We start from the raw sequence: 16581 nt of genomic DNA, 5'->3' as shown, positions 1-16581 counted from the left end.
GCCCACAGACACTCCCAGTCATGTAGCTCCTACTTCCTAGGTAGGAGAAGGAGCTTCCCTCCTTTTTTATTTTGTCTTATTTTTTCTTATTCTAAGATGAATCAGAAGAGGACTTGGGCAATAAAGGGAAATTCTGGAGCCCAAGACTCACCTGTTCTGCCCATTATCATCTTCTGAGCAGAGAGTTCACCAGAAATACAGCTGATAGTAACTTGATAAAGTCGTCCAGGAGCTAAGTCTTTAAAGTGAGTTTCAATGACCTGAGGTGCTAATACTCTGGATTCCTTGATGGTCCCTTGGTGAGACAGGGTCACATTGTAGAAATTCACATCTCCAAGAGGTCTTTGCCATTTGACTTTTAGAGAGGTCAAACTGCCATCATTTGTCACCTTCAAATTTGAGACTTCCATGGGAGCTAATTAGCAAAGAATGGAAAAGAGATTTTACTCAGGATATCTTACCATTCCTGTGGCTAAATTCTGACCCATATTGTAGTTCCTGCAAGGCATACTCCTTGATCAGAAGAAAACAACTGCTTTGAGAGACAAAAATAATACTGTAAACACAATGAAGGCAACCTCATGGCAAGAGCACAACCTGGCAGTCAGGAGGCTGCATTCTGGCTGGGACTTGGCCAGCTCTCCTCAGGATTCCGGACAGCTCTCTCTCTGCATCTAGTGTTCCTTGCTGGTAAATAAATCCTGGTCCTAAAATAGTTCTGTCCAGCTCTGAAATTTTTTAATGCAGTCTTCTGAAACACTATTAACAATAGAGGTCTATCGTTTGATTAATTTCTTCTCATCAATAATATCCAGTACTTAATAAACAGGTTGATCCATGGATTGGTGTATTTTTTTTTTTTTACCTCTTGCACATGCTATAATTTTGGATATGGTTTCATTAAGAATGAGTATACTATTCAACAAATGGTGCTGGAAAAACTGGAAATCCATATGTAGTAAAATGAAATTAAACCTCTATCTCTCACCCTGCACAAAAATCAACTCAAAGTGGATCAAAGACTTAGGCACTAGAATAGAGACCCTGCACCTAATAGAAGAGAAAGTAGGCCCAAATCTTCACCATATCCTTCACCTAGGATATAATTTCCTTAACAAGACCCCTAAAGCACAAGAAGTAAAATCAAGGATCAATAAACGGAATCGACTCAAATTAAAAATATTCTTCTCAGCAAAGAAAACAATAATGTGAGAAGAGAGCCTACAGATTGGAGACAATCTTTACCACGTGCACCTCCGATAAAGCATTAATCCTACTCTAGTCAGAATGGCAGCTATTAAGAACACAAACAACAAGTCTTTGCTAGGATGTGGGGGAAAAGGCATACTGATACATTGCTGGTGATACTGCAAATTGGTGTAGTCAATATGGAAAGCAGTACGGAGAATCCTTGGAAAATTTGGAATGGAACCACCATTTGACCCAGCTATCCCACTCCTCCATCTATACCCAAAGGACTTAAAAACAGCCTACTTCAGAGACACAGCCACATTAATGTTTATAACAGCACAATTTACAACAGGTAATTGTGGAACCAACCTAGATTCCCTTCAGTAGATGAATGGCTAAAGAAACTGTGGTATATATACACAGTGGAATATTATTCAGCATTAAAAGAGAATGAAATCATGGCATTTGCAGGTAAATGGATAGAGTTAGAGAATATAATGCTAAGTGAAGTTAGCCAATCCCCAAAAAACCAAAGGCAAAATGTTTTCTCTGATTTAAGGATGCTGATTCATCATGGGGGAGGCATGGGAGGATTAGATGAACTCTAAATAAGGCAAAGGGGAAAGGGGGAAGGAGGTGAAGGGAGGGGTAATGAGGTAGGGAAGATGGTGGAATGAGGTAGGGAAGATGGTGAAATGAGGTAGGGAAGATGGTGGAATGAGGTAGGGAAGATGGTGGAATGAGATGGACATATATTATAAATACATGTATGAAGACAAGAATGGTATGACTCACTTTGTGTACAACCAGAGATATGAAAAATAGTACTCTATATGTGTAACATGAATTATAATGCATTCTGCTGTCATTCTATATGACAAAATAAAATAAACTGAAAGCAAAATAAAACAACAACAAAAAAATCTTAACACCAAAAAACAAATAACCCAATCAATAAATGGGAAAAGGAACTGAACAGACACTTCACAGAAGAAGAAATACAACCAATCAACAAATATATGAAAAAGTGTTTAACATCTCTGGCATTTAGAGAAATGCAAATCAAAACTACACTAAGATTTCATCTCACTCCAGTCAGAATGGCAATCATCAAGAATATTGACAACAATAAATGTTGACAAGGATGTGGGAAAAATAGTACACTCATACATTGCTGATGGGACTGCATGTTGGTACAACCATTATGGGAAGCTGTATGGAGATTCCTCAGAAAACTTGGAATGGAACCATCATTTGACCCAGCTATCCCACAGCTTGGTTTACACCCAACGGACTTAAAATCAACATACTGTAGTAATGCAGCCATGTTAATGTTTATAGCAGCTCAATTCACAATAGCTAAACTATGGAACCAACATAGGTGTCCTTCAATAGATTAATGTATAAAGAAAATGTGGTATATTTATTTAATGGAATATTACTCAGTTTTAAAGAAGAATGAAATTATGGCATTTGCCAGTAAATGGATGGAGTTGGAGAATATCATGCTAAGCAAAATAAGTCAACCCCAAAACACTAAAGGCCAAATGTTTTCTCGAATATCCGGATACTAATTCACAATAAGGGGCACAGGACACTAGAGGTGAATAGAGTTACCTTAGATTAGGTGGAGACAAGTGAAAGGAGGGCAGAGGAGGGAATGTGGGGATAGGAAGGATAGTAAAACAAATCAGACATTATTACTTTATGACTTCATGACCAATGTGATTCTTTAACATGTACACTCAGAAAAAATATGAAATTATATCCCATCTATGTATGATATATCAAAGTGCATAAATGCATTCTACTGTTATGTAATTAAGACAAATTACAAAATAAAAAAAAAGAATGGGCATGGCATACTGACTTTGCAAGGGCAGAAGTACAATTTGTTTTTATCTCCATAAGTAGTTCTTAAGATATATGGTATTTTTTTCAAAAATGTCTATTTATCTTTGAAATATGCTATAAAACTATATAAATGTACAGGTGTCTCTAGTATCTTTCCCACCAGCTTCTTATAGTTTCAGAAACTTTCTTCATAGAAGTAATTTCCAAGTAACTAAATAATTTTAGATTTTTATCTTAAAATTAGACAATTGATGGAGAGGGGGGATTTATTAACACATCAGATCCTCTAGAAGCATTTTAATTTACTTCAAGCATTTGAATGTGAGCTCCATCAGGGCAACGATTGCCTGTCTTAGATGTTATTATGATCAGTGATGCCTAGCAGTTACAATCAATAAATATTGGTTGGGTGAATGAAAGAACTATTAATACTTGGCACAGATTATTTGATCAGTCTAGAGTAGCAAACTATGTCCTGTGGTGTCGAGTCCTAGGGTAGGTATTTGTGGATAAAGGGTTTCGGAAGTGACTTTCACTTGGAAGTAGGACTATATGTGACACTGAGAGAAGGAATCCTGCTTCAGTGTGAGTAATGTCACAAAGACATAGGTGCTTGCTTCAGAGACAGAAGCAGGAATCCTTAGGGAGGAGATGGGTGCACTAAAAAGAAAAACTGGGACTGTATCAGCTTTGTTTCCTTCAAAATGTTGCCAAGGACAACCCTCAACATTAGAATAAAAGCTACTCCTTCATTTTTCTACATAGAAAAGTAGATATATATGAAAGTCTTTTTATAACTTACACGAATTTCAATTTTTCCTATACTATTGTTATTCAAATAACTTAATAAACTTGATTAAAACTTGATGTGACTTTTATTCTTGTTCAACTAGAGAAGGGGTACTTACCTGTCCTGACTAATTTCCACCTGTGGTTCTTCAGTCCTGCAGCCATAGTCACAATAGTGAGGTTGTAGAGGTGGCCAGGTATCAGCCCATGAAAAGTATAGGAGGTATCGCTTTTGTCCACAATACTGTCATGAACTAGGATCCCTTTATCCATTAGCATCAGCCTGTATTGTTCCACATTTCCAGAACCATGGGACCAGGAAATCAGGAGAGAATTAGTTTTTGATGAAATACCAATATCTTTCACTGGAGATGGCACTAGTGGGACAAAACGCATGTCCAAAATGTCATTCATAATGCCCTTAGAGAAGACATAGACACATTTAATAAGAAATCACATATTCACTAATGCTTTGGGTATATCTTAACTTGTATAACAGCAATAATAAATAATAGCACTCTGGAATTCATGGGACCTTGATTAATGCTCTTCAAAGTCTACAGCCTAAAGCTACATCATCGGTGACTTGTCTATCTCACCTATTTAATAGGTATCAAGGTAGTTTTTGTCAATGAAGTACATCATGGCACAGCAGTAAGTGGAAGAGACAAAGGAAAGAAGCAGAGGAGATCAAAAGCGGAAAGAGAGGGAGATAAAACAAGAGAGAATGAATGAGGGAAGAGTGGGTGGTATGAAAGACATGTACTTTCTGGAAGGAGGTGATAAACAGCTGTGGACACCATGTGGGTACACTCCATGTCTTACTTCTCCCCACATCATGGAAGCAAAGATTTGTTTCAGACATAGGGACACGCAGAACACATCATGACTTGATGTTATTTAAGAAGAATACACAAAGGAGAACAACATTTACAAAACAAGTTTTATGGCACAAACAGAAAATAAGGCAGAAAATCCTGTTGCCTGGAGTTTGAATTGGAGGAGGTAGAAGGGAACATCTCCATTTTAAACTAGAGAATAAACCCAAATCAGAGAAGTTTCATCACTTATTCAAGTTTTCCCAACAAGCCAGCATCACAGTCACACATCCTATATTCAGTCTGGTCTTTCCATCACACTACCTCCTTTCAAAGGGCTAGTTAGTTCATTTATTTATGATCTGAAGAGCATTCTCATCCCCATTCCTTGAATAAATTTTAACCTCAAATGCATCATAGACTATGAACTATGGACAATACAGGTCTTACCTGTTGACCCATTGGTATAAACTGTAGAGGAACGTTTCTCTCCAGAGACAGCTGTGATGGCAACATTATAATAATTACCAGCAGTGAGGTTTAAAAATGTGTGTTCATTCCGTGATGTACTTCCTTGAATTTGGACACCTTGCATCTTTTGGTTATTATCATCTAATAACTGCACCTCATACCAGGTGACTTTTCCAGGAGATGGAGTCCACCAAACATGCAGGCTGGTTGAAGTAGTCTTCTCTTTACTGACTCCAAACCTAGCAGGAGGTAAAGGATCTGCAGGACAAACACCAAGAAAGAGAACACAGCTTGAAGATTTCCTCCAATAACTGCTTTATATTGCTGTAATCTAGATTCATCTTCATTAAAAATATTAAATAATCTTCTGCCTGCAAAACACATTGTCATTTTGCTTCACTTTCAACTATATCATTTCATTTAAAAAAAAAAACCTTACTGAGTTATCAGTCATATAAATTTCTTTTTCCAAAAAAACTCTTTTGTTAAGGTAGCTCTGATTTTGAAAGTTTAAGCAAGGTTATATTTTCTTTGGTTTTCAGGCTTAGCAACCTTTTCAAGTATTGACAAATACCCATACTAAAGATCTGAATAGAAAATGTAGATATTATTGGTGGGAATGTAAATTACTATAGTGACTATGGAAAACCATTATGGGTACTCCTCTAAGAACTAAAATAATAGAGCTACCATATGATCCAGCTATACCACTCCTGGGTATGTACATGATGGGAATAAAATCATCATACAAAAGAGATATATGCACACCCATGTTTCTTACAGCACTATTCACAACAGACAAGTTATGGAAACAGCCAAGATGCCCGACAACAGATGAATGGATAAAGCAAATATGGTATATACACAGTGGAATATTATTTAGCTATAAAGAAGAATGAAATTATACCATTTGCAGGAAAATGGAGGCCACCATATTAAATGAAAAAAGACAGACACAGAGAGACAAGTATTGCATTTTTCTCTCTCTCATATATGAAAACTTAAAAAAAAAAGAAAGAAAGAAAGAAAAGAAAAGATGACCTGAAAGTAGAAGAGGGACTCTTAGGGAAGGGGAAGAGGACTCAGTGGAAGGGGAAGAGGACTCAGTGGAAGGGGAGAAAGGGGAGGGCAAGTGAGAATAGTAAGGAGGGTGGATGTGATTAAAACATAATATATGGTGGGGGGATAGTAGATGATAGGTTAGAGAGCAGAATTCATCAGACACTAGAATGGCAATGTGTAAATCAATGGAAATGTAACTGATGTAACCGATATGATTCAGCAATCTGTATACGGGGTAATAATGGAAGTTCATAACCATTCTGAATCAAATTGTGAAACATGATATATTAAGAAAGATGTAATGTTTTGAACGACCAACAATAAAAAACAAAACAAAAAACAAAAAACATAATATATGAATGTATGGAAATGTCAGAGTGAAACCCATTGATTTGTATAATGAATCATAACATTTATAATAAATAAATAAATTGAAAAATAACTTTTTTACTTACAATAAATAAATCAAACACATAGTTTGAAATTTGTACTGCTCCTTTTCGTAGGTCATGGATGATTGGTGCAATCTCTATATAACTTTGGGTGGTTTTTAATTGACAACCACAAAAGATACAGATATGACCATGACCCTAAGGTAGGTTTCTTTGCTCACTAGAATGGATTCTTCAAACATTCCTTAGTATTCCTAGATGTTTACAACCTTAGTTCTGGCTCATGTTAAAATTGCTCCCAGAGCAGAAGAGAATGGAGAAGTTTTGCACCCAGGTTTTCATTTCAACTCTCAAAGCCATGGGTAATTTGAGGGGTATGTTTTGCCTATGTTGAATTTTCACCACTGAACATGAAATGGGATGGAAAGTGCAGCTCTGGGTTAGGAGCTCTGGCTTAGTTCCTAACTAGGTCAACGGTAGTTAGTGAGCAGTCGTTCTTCTGGTACAGTGAGGAGTAGAATCTTAGAAATAAAGATGTCCCTATTCTGAATACCTAGAGAACCACTGAGAGACATCTATATATAAGACATTTTCAGAAATCCTACTTCACTCTTGGTCTAGAAAATGGGATCAGGATATTAGAGAGCAATTTTCAAAGGTCAGGTCAGATGCTTTAGTGGCACAGTTATAGAGATCTCTGTTCTTAACCACTTCCTTTTAGACTATATTTTGCTCACAAGATAACAACTGGGATTCTAGACCTTATCAGAAAAGTGTGTTTCAGGAAGATGTTCACTTTTGATTGATGGAAGTGCCAAAATAAATAAGGCAACTTTACTCCATATTCAAAAAGCACTTAGAAACCAACAGTTCATATGACAATCAATTAGTGAGCAATTGACACCTTAGGCTTAGTACAACCTATGAAATCAAATGACTTTAATGTTTTATGTTTTGTATGAGCACATCACATTGCAAAAATTAAATATGCCACATTGCACTTTGTAATATCAATAATGAACAATAATATGAACGTTAGTGGGACAAGCCAACCTAGTTACTAAGACAGCCCAAAGTCCAGGTGAGCTTGTAAGACAAAGTTTCGTGGTTCACACCAGTTGATGGTTTCACCTGAAGACTGGGTTCTAAAGTCTGGTGACCTGAACTTGAATCTGATTCTCCTATTTTGTAGCTCTGTACTTTGGGCAATTGGTTAATCTCCCTAGGCCTCTGTTTCTTCATCTATTTGCAAGGCTGAAAATAGTTCTTCATGGAACTGGTAGGAAGATTAAATACAATATTATATAAAAAGCTCTCAGAACAGTATCTGGCAACTGTGATATCATATTATTATTCCTACAATCAGAAGCAGTGACATGTAGTGCTAAAAAGCATAGGCTTGGGCTTTGAAGCCAGACAGAACTACATTCAAATCTTGGCGCCATCACTTACCAGTGAAGAGACTTTGAGCAAGTTACTTAACCTATCTAAGTTTCCCTTTTCCACATGCCTGGTGAGAACAGTAATAACAACACCAACACCAACAACAATGACAACCACAACACCTACGTTTCATGGGAATTTTGAGAATTAACAAAATATAGAGGAGATTTTTACCAGTCATGCAATGGGCATTCAATAATATGAGCTTATTTTTGTCTACTGACCATAAAAATATATTCTTCTGAATCACTGACAAGATGGAGGTAAAAATTGAACAAAGAATTTTGAAAATAATAGCTTAATTGACTCCTCCTTAAAAAAAAAACCTTGATAAAATCTTAGAACTAACCTTCTAACCCTAAGCAAAATTTAAAAATTCTCAAGATGATTCTTATTTACAGGTTCTTGGGGAAAAAAATAGTTTTGGAGGGAGGGCAATATTTTTTAAAATTTCAATCCTAGATAATAGCCTATAATGAAGGATGTTATAATAAAAGGAAATAAGATAAGTTTTCCACACAGAAAGTTTTCTTGTCTGTCAAAAACAGTGAATCACATTTAATACCATGTGATTTTAATAGGCAGCGAATCCCAAGAACAATATGATCACACCCAACAAAGATGGTGCATTTTTGCTGAAGTGGCATTTTAAGGACAAGGATGAGAGGGGCAGTTGCTTCTAGTGGTAATTCAGAAGCTATCAATCCTGTCATCTGTATCTACTATCAAGTGAGGTAAAGATTAAAGATTATAATATAGTGACCACTATAATATTTAATATATATATATGTATATTCTGTAAAATACGAGCTATAACAAATAAATTTTAAGGTTGCGTGCCTAGAGGGTGAAGTTCAGAAATGCAGACTTTATCTAATCTCTCTGAGCCAGAAAACAAAACAGTCAATCCTTTGTACATCCGATAGAACAAAGGACAATGAGACTGGGAAGTGCCTGAGCTGCAAGAACCTGCCCTGGAAACAAACACTTAAAACCCCATTTAAACTGTGATAAAGCCCTTTGCTGGCAGGGGTCCACTATGGCTATGCATACTGTGAGAGTTAACTAGTTTTCAAACTTCTTTTTAATCTAAGCCCATTGGGAACTCTGCTGTATGAAAAAGTTTCCAATATTTTATTTAATACAAATTAGATACTTTTATTAGGGGTGTGATTTTCGTGTGTGTGTGTGTGTGTGTGTGTGTGTGTGTGTGTGTGTGTACACGGAGAGATCATTGTAATGCTACTTGACAATTTAGTTATGTACCTATAATTTTCTGATCACACATAATTAGAAAACCACGCTTGCATAATTCATGTCGATAATTAGAGGTATCAATTGCACATATGCATGCATTTATAGCCTCTTGGGTTTTCCCACCCATATACATAGTAATAAATAAAGTATTACAAAATATGAGGACTGTCAAAAACCATAAGCCAATACTTTCATCTTGATCGATGTATCAAAATTCATCATTGACTATACATTTAAGACATCTCTTCTTGGCTCCAGACAGACCTGAACATGGAATGCCAAATGTAAAGTTCTGCAATATTTATCGGATAGACTTGAAGGAATCTCCCAGCATCAGGAAACCTTGGAATTTTGAAAGTAGGCTTGATGTTAACACAAATTTTTCTGTTCCCAAAGAAAAAGAAAAAGGTTGGAAAAATCCCTAAACCGAAATGAATCAATTTTACCTTTTTAAAAATGTGATTTAGAAAGAGGGAGAAAATTATATTTAAAATGCAAGTAATATTTACTTTCTACTTTTTTTTTTAACCACATCATGGTCATTAAAACATTAGTATTTGTTGGTACAAGAAGTTCAAGAAGTTTTAGAATTTGAAATGATTGGATCACTTTAGAAATAAATTTAAACTTATAATAATAAGAGTATAGTCAATCTATAGATTGACACAAAAACTTTTCTTGAAGGCACTATAGGCTCCACATTATCTGCATAGGAGCTCATGGCTTAAATCTGCTTTCTCAGTTAAAACAGGGTTTCAGAGACATTAAATGACTCACTCATGTTGTATAGATGCCAGGTACTATGGCTGAGCTTCTAATACCTAATGCAAATTGAGTGCTCTTTCTACCACACTTCAGCTGTCCTGGTGTGGTAAATGATGTCATGAATTGCGTATTCAGTGTAACAACAACAAAAGATATATAGATGTCTATGGAAAATGATAATAATTTTATAGAATTTTTCATTTGGTAATTTGGATACTGTAGCAGAGTAAAAAATGAATAACAGCAGTAATGTCAGCTCAATCTAATTCTGAAGCCATGAAAGTTCCCTTGAAATATTCTCTAAGCAATGTTTTTCTTGTCTGTTTCTTTATTCCTCTAAGGTTATTGCCTTTACCTGGGGTCCCCTCACCTTGTGCTGAGTTGCTTCAAAAGTCTTCCAGGTATCTTCCTTATTTTCTCTTTCCTCCACTGTTGTCACAGAATAACCTCTTTGTACATATTTCCCTTCTGCTTTCCTCATACCCCTTGAAGTATCAAGAACTTTTCAGGAGTTCTGATTTCAAGACCACATCTAACTTTCTTCATAGGCACTCAAGGACTTCTGAAACTGGATATTATCTGCCTTTCCAAACTTATCTTTCACCATTATCACTCCAGCCCAAGAGATTTGTTTTGGGTAACTTCTGTATCTTTACAGAATTGGGACACCATTCTAGTTATAAAACAGGGTGGTTTAGGAGGCATGATTGGAAACTTCATTTACATAAAATGGAACAAACATCAACTATTTATATAAAATAACTGGAGATTTTTCTTATTTACATCAGAATATGGGGCTAAAGTTCCTGGTGCAAATTCTTGAAAATGAGAAGCAAAACATCATGGAAAAGAAATTGCTTACAACCTAAATACACTTTTTGGAAGTAATTTCTATTGTTATTGTTGTTGTTTGACTATAGTCAGTTTTCTTGCTTATTTTAAAGATGATACAATATATTATGCTATTAGGTTGCTGAGCATTAGATTTAACATGTTTATATACTAAATGTAAAAATTAAGCTACTGAGGAGCTTTCAAAGTTTTAACAATTTCAAAAGGAAAATTGAAACAGTTTTGACAGTCATATACATCATTGTTAACAGTGTCGGCTGCTGTGTGAATCTGCAGGTCATCATATTAAGTGCTAGGTACCTAAGTGCTGGTAGAGACCAGTACTCTGAGAATCTACAATCTACTCAGCGAGTTATGACATATGATGAACTGTCAGGAAGGTTGACTTCAATGTCAAACATAGACCAGTGCACCTTAAATACTGTCACAGGGTAGCTTTAGGCAAGTTACTTCACCTCCTCAACCCTTAGTTCCTCAGCTATAAAATGGGATTAACAATGCCAACTTTATAGAGTTTTAAGAGTTAAGAGGAAATGGAGATAAAGTGTCAAGTGCCGCTCTTGGCACATGGTGGGTACACAGTAAAAGGTAGTTGGTACGAATATTGCCGCTATTCTTGCAGTTAACACAGGTTGAGCATCCTTTACCTGAAATGCTTGGGACCAGAAGCATTTTAGATTTTGAATTTTTTCATATTGGAAAATATTTGCATATACATAATGAGATATCCTGAGGATGGAACCCAAATCCAAGCACAAAATTCATTTATTTTTCATTATACCTTATATATTGCCTAAAGGTAGCTTTATATACTATTTTTAATAATTTTATGCATAGAAGAGTTTCATGGTCTGGAATTTTCCATTTGTGGCAGCATATTAATGCACAAAGGTTTTTGGATTGAGGAAGATTTCAGATTTTCAGTTTGCTCAAATTATAGTAAAATAGGCAACATTAATGCTAATTTTGCCAAGTTGAGAATGATATCTAAAGGCTTAGGTGTTAGAAGTAAGCTTCATGAAGGAGGTGAACTTGAACAAATTTAGAAGGTTAAGTAGGACTTAAAAATCAAGAGAAGAAAGCAATTACAGAGTGAGAGAGAAGTTTAAGATAAATCATGGAAAAGCTCACTTCTAGTTAGAAAATGACATCAGCACTGAAGGTACCCAGATGACTTGCAGAGACTGCTGCACCCTCATCTCCATGGTATCCCAATTCTTTGATGTCAACACCCAATGCTTTTTTTTGTGGGGGGAGGAAGTACCAGGACTTGAATTCCGGGGCACTTGGACACATCCCCAGCCCTATTTTGTATTTTATTTAGAGACAGGGTCTCACTGAGTTGCTTAGCACCGCACCTTTGCTGAACCCTGAGATTCTCCAGTTTCAGCCTCCCAAGCTGTGTACCACCAAGCTCAGCTATACCTGTCCATCTAAATAAATATTTTAAGGACTTTTTATTAATATTAAGTATGATAATATATTGTGGTTATGTTAAAATCCTATCTTAAAGAGATGAAGTCTGAGATCTTTATAAATAAAATTAGTTGATGATGATGACTTGGATTGCTCAAAATGATGTGCAGTGAAGGAATGGGAGAGCTATAGATGAAACAAAATTGATCATAATTTGTCAATTATTGAAGGTAGGTGATGGGTACATGGTAGTTCATTTATTATTCATTTTACTTTTCATGTGTCTGAGTTTTTTCCATGTAAAAGGAAGAAAAATCAAAATTAAAAATATAAGTCCCTAGGGCTAGGGTTGTAGCTCAGTGGTAGAAGGCTTGCCTGGCATGGGTGAGATTCTGGGTTCAATTCTCAGAATTGCATATAAATAAAAAGCAAAATAAAGGTCCATCGACAATTTAAAAAAATTTTAAAGAAAATATAAATCCCTAAAAATCCATATATATACCAATGATGTTCATTTTAGTTCGTATTTTATGTTTAAGGGCATATGTGTGTCTTAATTTATATATGTTCATACATATAGCATGGGCTTGATTTCTCCTATAAGATCAGAAAGGTGTCAGTATTATCTTTGGAGGGGGTGGTCATAGGAGGGGTCCAACAGATTGGCATCAGAGAATGGAAGGCAAAACAGTTTTTCTTTGTTCTTATTTTCTTTGGGCAAATTAAACTGGGTTGTTTCATTCTGTGTAGATAGCTCAACTTGACCTTAAAATTCCTGAAATTAATATAGACTGTAAAAGTCTGATTGCTAAATACTGAAGTCATCACCAAACGTTCAACACAATTAAAAATCAATAACATCTCCCTATTTCCTCATACTAAAACATATTTAATCATTACTTTACCCTTGTGCAGGAAAAGTGTATATAGATTTAAGCTATAGTATAATATATTTTGTCCTCTGAGGATTGGGAGGCTGAAGCAGGAGGATCATGAGTTCAAAGCCAGCCTCAGCAAAGGTGAGGTGCTAAACAACTCAATGAGATCCTGTCTCTAAATAAAATACAAATAGGGCTGGGGATGTGGCTCAGTGGTTGAGTGCCCCTGAGTTCAATCCCTGGTACCCTCCCACCCCCCAAAAAAATCCTTCCTGCAGAATAATTGAAAGAATATTAGGGGCAGCTTGGGCTCTACACTGTGTCGACTGTGTGGATTTATGAAAATCATCAGTTCTTATGAAGATCAATACCATATCCAACCTGAATGTAGTAATAATAGTACACTTACTACAGACCTAGTAGGTGACAAAATGATTCCAGGTTTTATGTATGAATTAAAAATCTCATAACAACTCTATAAAGCAAGTATCATTATTGTTATTGTCTTCACTATATAGATTAGGAAGCAGCCCTGTGGTGGGGAGGGTATTTAGGTAATCTGCACAGAAAAGCTTAGCTGGTGAGCAGTGGAGGCAGTCTGCTTTCAGAACTCCCATTATGCCACCTGCCCCTTCACAATGCCCACTCTACAGGATTGCCACAGGGTCAAAGTAAAGAATATATGGTAAATGTAGTATATATTTTATACTTTGTATTTTCAATACAGAAGGTGACAGTGTTCTGTATGCTACAAAAGCACACTGAAAAAAATAAAAGTATGTTTCTCCTCTAGGAAAAAAAATATTCCCAGGCCTTATAGATTTAACCATGTATAAAGAGGCATGATCCCAAAATCTTAATGCTAATAAATAATAGAAAAACGATGTCAATAGTTCTTGAACCTCAGGTGCCTTCATTCACTTTGATGTGTGACGTATAGAGTCCCCAACTCATTTCTTCTAAATTCTGATTCATTTCAGGTAGAGCAGAAACCAGGAATATTTTTATAACAAGCTTTGCAAAAGATTTTGATGCAAGTAACTGACAGAGAGTTTTGAGAAATAGTGGCTTATGTTAAAGCTTTGTATTGTGAGATAAAATCTGTCTCCAACAAAATTATATATCAAAGCTGTAAACCCCAGTACCAAATACAAAATGAGGCTGTATTTGGAGGCCCTTAAAAGAAGTGATGAAATTGAAAATGGAGCCATGAGGTAGCTCTGATCCAATAGTGTTCTTTTAAGAAAAGATGGTGACACAGGCATGCACAGAGACAACCATGTGAGGATACCACCATCTTCAAATCAAGGATAGAGGTCTCAGAGAAAAACCAAACCTTCAGACACCTTGGACCTCCAGCCTCCAGGATTGTAAGAAAATAAATTTCTGTTTTTAAGCCACTTAGTCTGTGGGATTTTGTTATGGCAGCCCTAGCTAACCACCATAATAAACATCATTTTGAAGGGGAAATAATAGCTGATGTGGTAATTTGATAATTAAAGTCACTAAATGTTTTTTACTAAGGACAAAAGAATCAGTTATATTAAAATAACTAAAATAATTTCAGGATTATTTTGGTGTTGTTTTTCTATTACTAGGCTAATTACTAAGTAGCCAAGACAGATTAACAAGAAGGCAAATGTCACTGAAATATTTGTTCCACAGGTAAAATTCTCTACCTCTACTCCATTTCTCTGGGCTCCATAATGTACTCATAAGCCAGAAAGATTAGATAATATTATTACTATATGTTCATTCTGGTATTAAAATGTTCATTTCATTAATTCACATCTACCTCTATCTACTATCTACCTATCTATAGATCTATTCCTATCCATATATCTATCCAGCCATTTAATCAATACCATGTACTCAATAAAAACCTATATCTTAATTCTGGACCAAAAAAATGCCCCCAAAAGTTCTAGATGTGAACATTCAAGAAGTTATAAATTCAAATACCCTTAGAATGCATCCAGATGGTTTTCCAAATCTTCCAATAGTTTAAGAGAATTCATACATTTGGATTTTTTTGCACAAGCACTACAGGAGTCAAACAGAACATAGCTAGTACTTAGACACCTACACATGCCTAGAGGCTATTTGTTTGCAACCTCTGCTCTAGACTTTCAAAAGTGTCAAGTTGTTCAATATTTGGTATGTTCACTCTGTTATTTCTGGTGATTTCACAACAAAAACAACTTGACTTTCAAAACATATTCTTGTTAAATTGGTCATTTAATGACACTTGAGAACTGCTGAGTGTCTTCTCCTCTGTGGTATGGCATACTGGAGGAAGAGCAAAGTCCTCATTCAGGAAAATGTGGTAGAGCTCTGTTGTCATCTTCACCATAACCTTGTCTCAGAGCTGCTCAAGACTACAAGCAGGGACCACTTTTTGTCATCTTTATTAGCTCACCAATCACTACCTGCCACTGTTCTCTATAGTGTCGTGCACAATTAATATTTACTGAATTGAATTTGAATCCAAATTTTTTCAATTCTGATTTTAAATCTGGAGTGGAAATTGTTGCTAAAATACTACCCATTTAATTAAAAATTTTTGAATCTTAAAGGTCAGGTCTATAGGAAACCAAAATAGCTATTTGAGACCAGAAAACTCACACATGAAATGATACAGAGATAACCTAAGCAATTACTATATCTACATCCAAGTCTTGTCATGTTCTCATTCTGTTTTATTCTAGACAGATAAGATAGGAATAATGTAATAAGGAAAGCACTCACATTCTTAATGACTTACTTGATGTTTTGGCTCAGACTTAATATTGTACTAGTTAGAATTACTTTTGTAACAGTAAACTATGATTTATGGAACTAATTTCTGTAGCTTAGCAATCAGTATTTACATTAAGAGAAAGCTAGCATTTTTTCTTAATGGAATGAACAATTCACCTATATTCTTAAAATACAGAAAGTACCACTGACAAATAAATAACAAACAACTTAAAAAATCCTTCCTGAAATAATTTCTAAAATACCTTAATTTTAAGAAGTTCTATTTAAATAAAAAAATTATTTTAAAATGTAGAGAATTCCAAGAAGGGTTATACCATCATACAAAAAGCATGCAAAAATAACATTATTACCTAAACACCACCTGTAATTTTCATCCTTCCCATTTATCCTGCAGCTCATAAAGTTTGTGGTTAAAAGTACTTGTAAAAAGAATCTCCTTAAGAAGAATGATGAGAATCCTGAATGCTAACATATTGTAGGTGATAATGAAGTCTTGTTTTATTCAACATAAACAATAAGATGCAAGCATTTTTTTCATTTCACAGATACCTTTGGATTTGAGACACCCATCTGCATAACTAAACTCAAAATCTATTCTATATTAGTAACACCCCTAGTGACTCCTTTTCTATT

General features: G+C 35.4%; 1 protein-coding gene across 2 annotated transcripts in view; it reads right to left on the bottom strand.

Annotated features, from left to right (window-relative positions):
* Ptprb (protein tyrosine phosphatase receptor type B) overlaps positions 1 to 16581 on the bottom strand; it is a 121587-nt gene that overhangs the window by 70360 nt on the left and 34646 nt on the right. For both annotated transcript variants that reach the window (XM_078053131.1, XM_078053132.1), the window contains 3 exons: positions 5103 to 5381; positions 3954 to 4211; positions 152 to 415 (listed from right to left, as the gene is read on the bottom strand). In XM_078053131.1, coding sequence (XP_077909257.1) covers positions 152 to 415; positions 3954 to 4211; positions 5103 to 5381 — 801 coding nt within the window. The remainder of the gene's footprint in view (positions 1 to 151; positions 416 to 3953; positions 4212 to 5102; positions 5382 to 16581) is intronic.

Source organism: Ictidomys tridecemlineatus, chromosome 6, assembly GCF_052094955.1.
Source record: "Ictidomys tridecemlineatus isolate mIctTri1 chromosome 6, mIctTri1.hap1, whole genome shotgun sequence".
Taxonomy (NCBI): Eukaryota; Metazoa; Chordata; class Mammalia; order Rodentia; family Sciuridae; genus Ictidomys; species Ictidomys tridecemlineatus.
The sequence above is the reverse complement of the archived record's forward strand: the minus strand, read 5'-3'. Positions and strand labels throughout refer to the sequence as shown.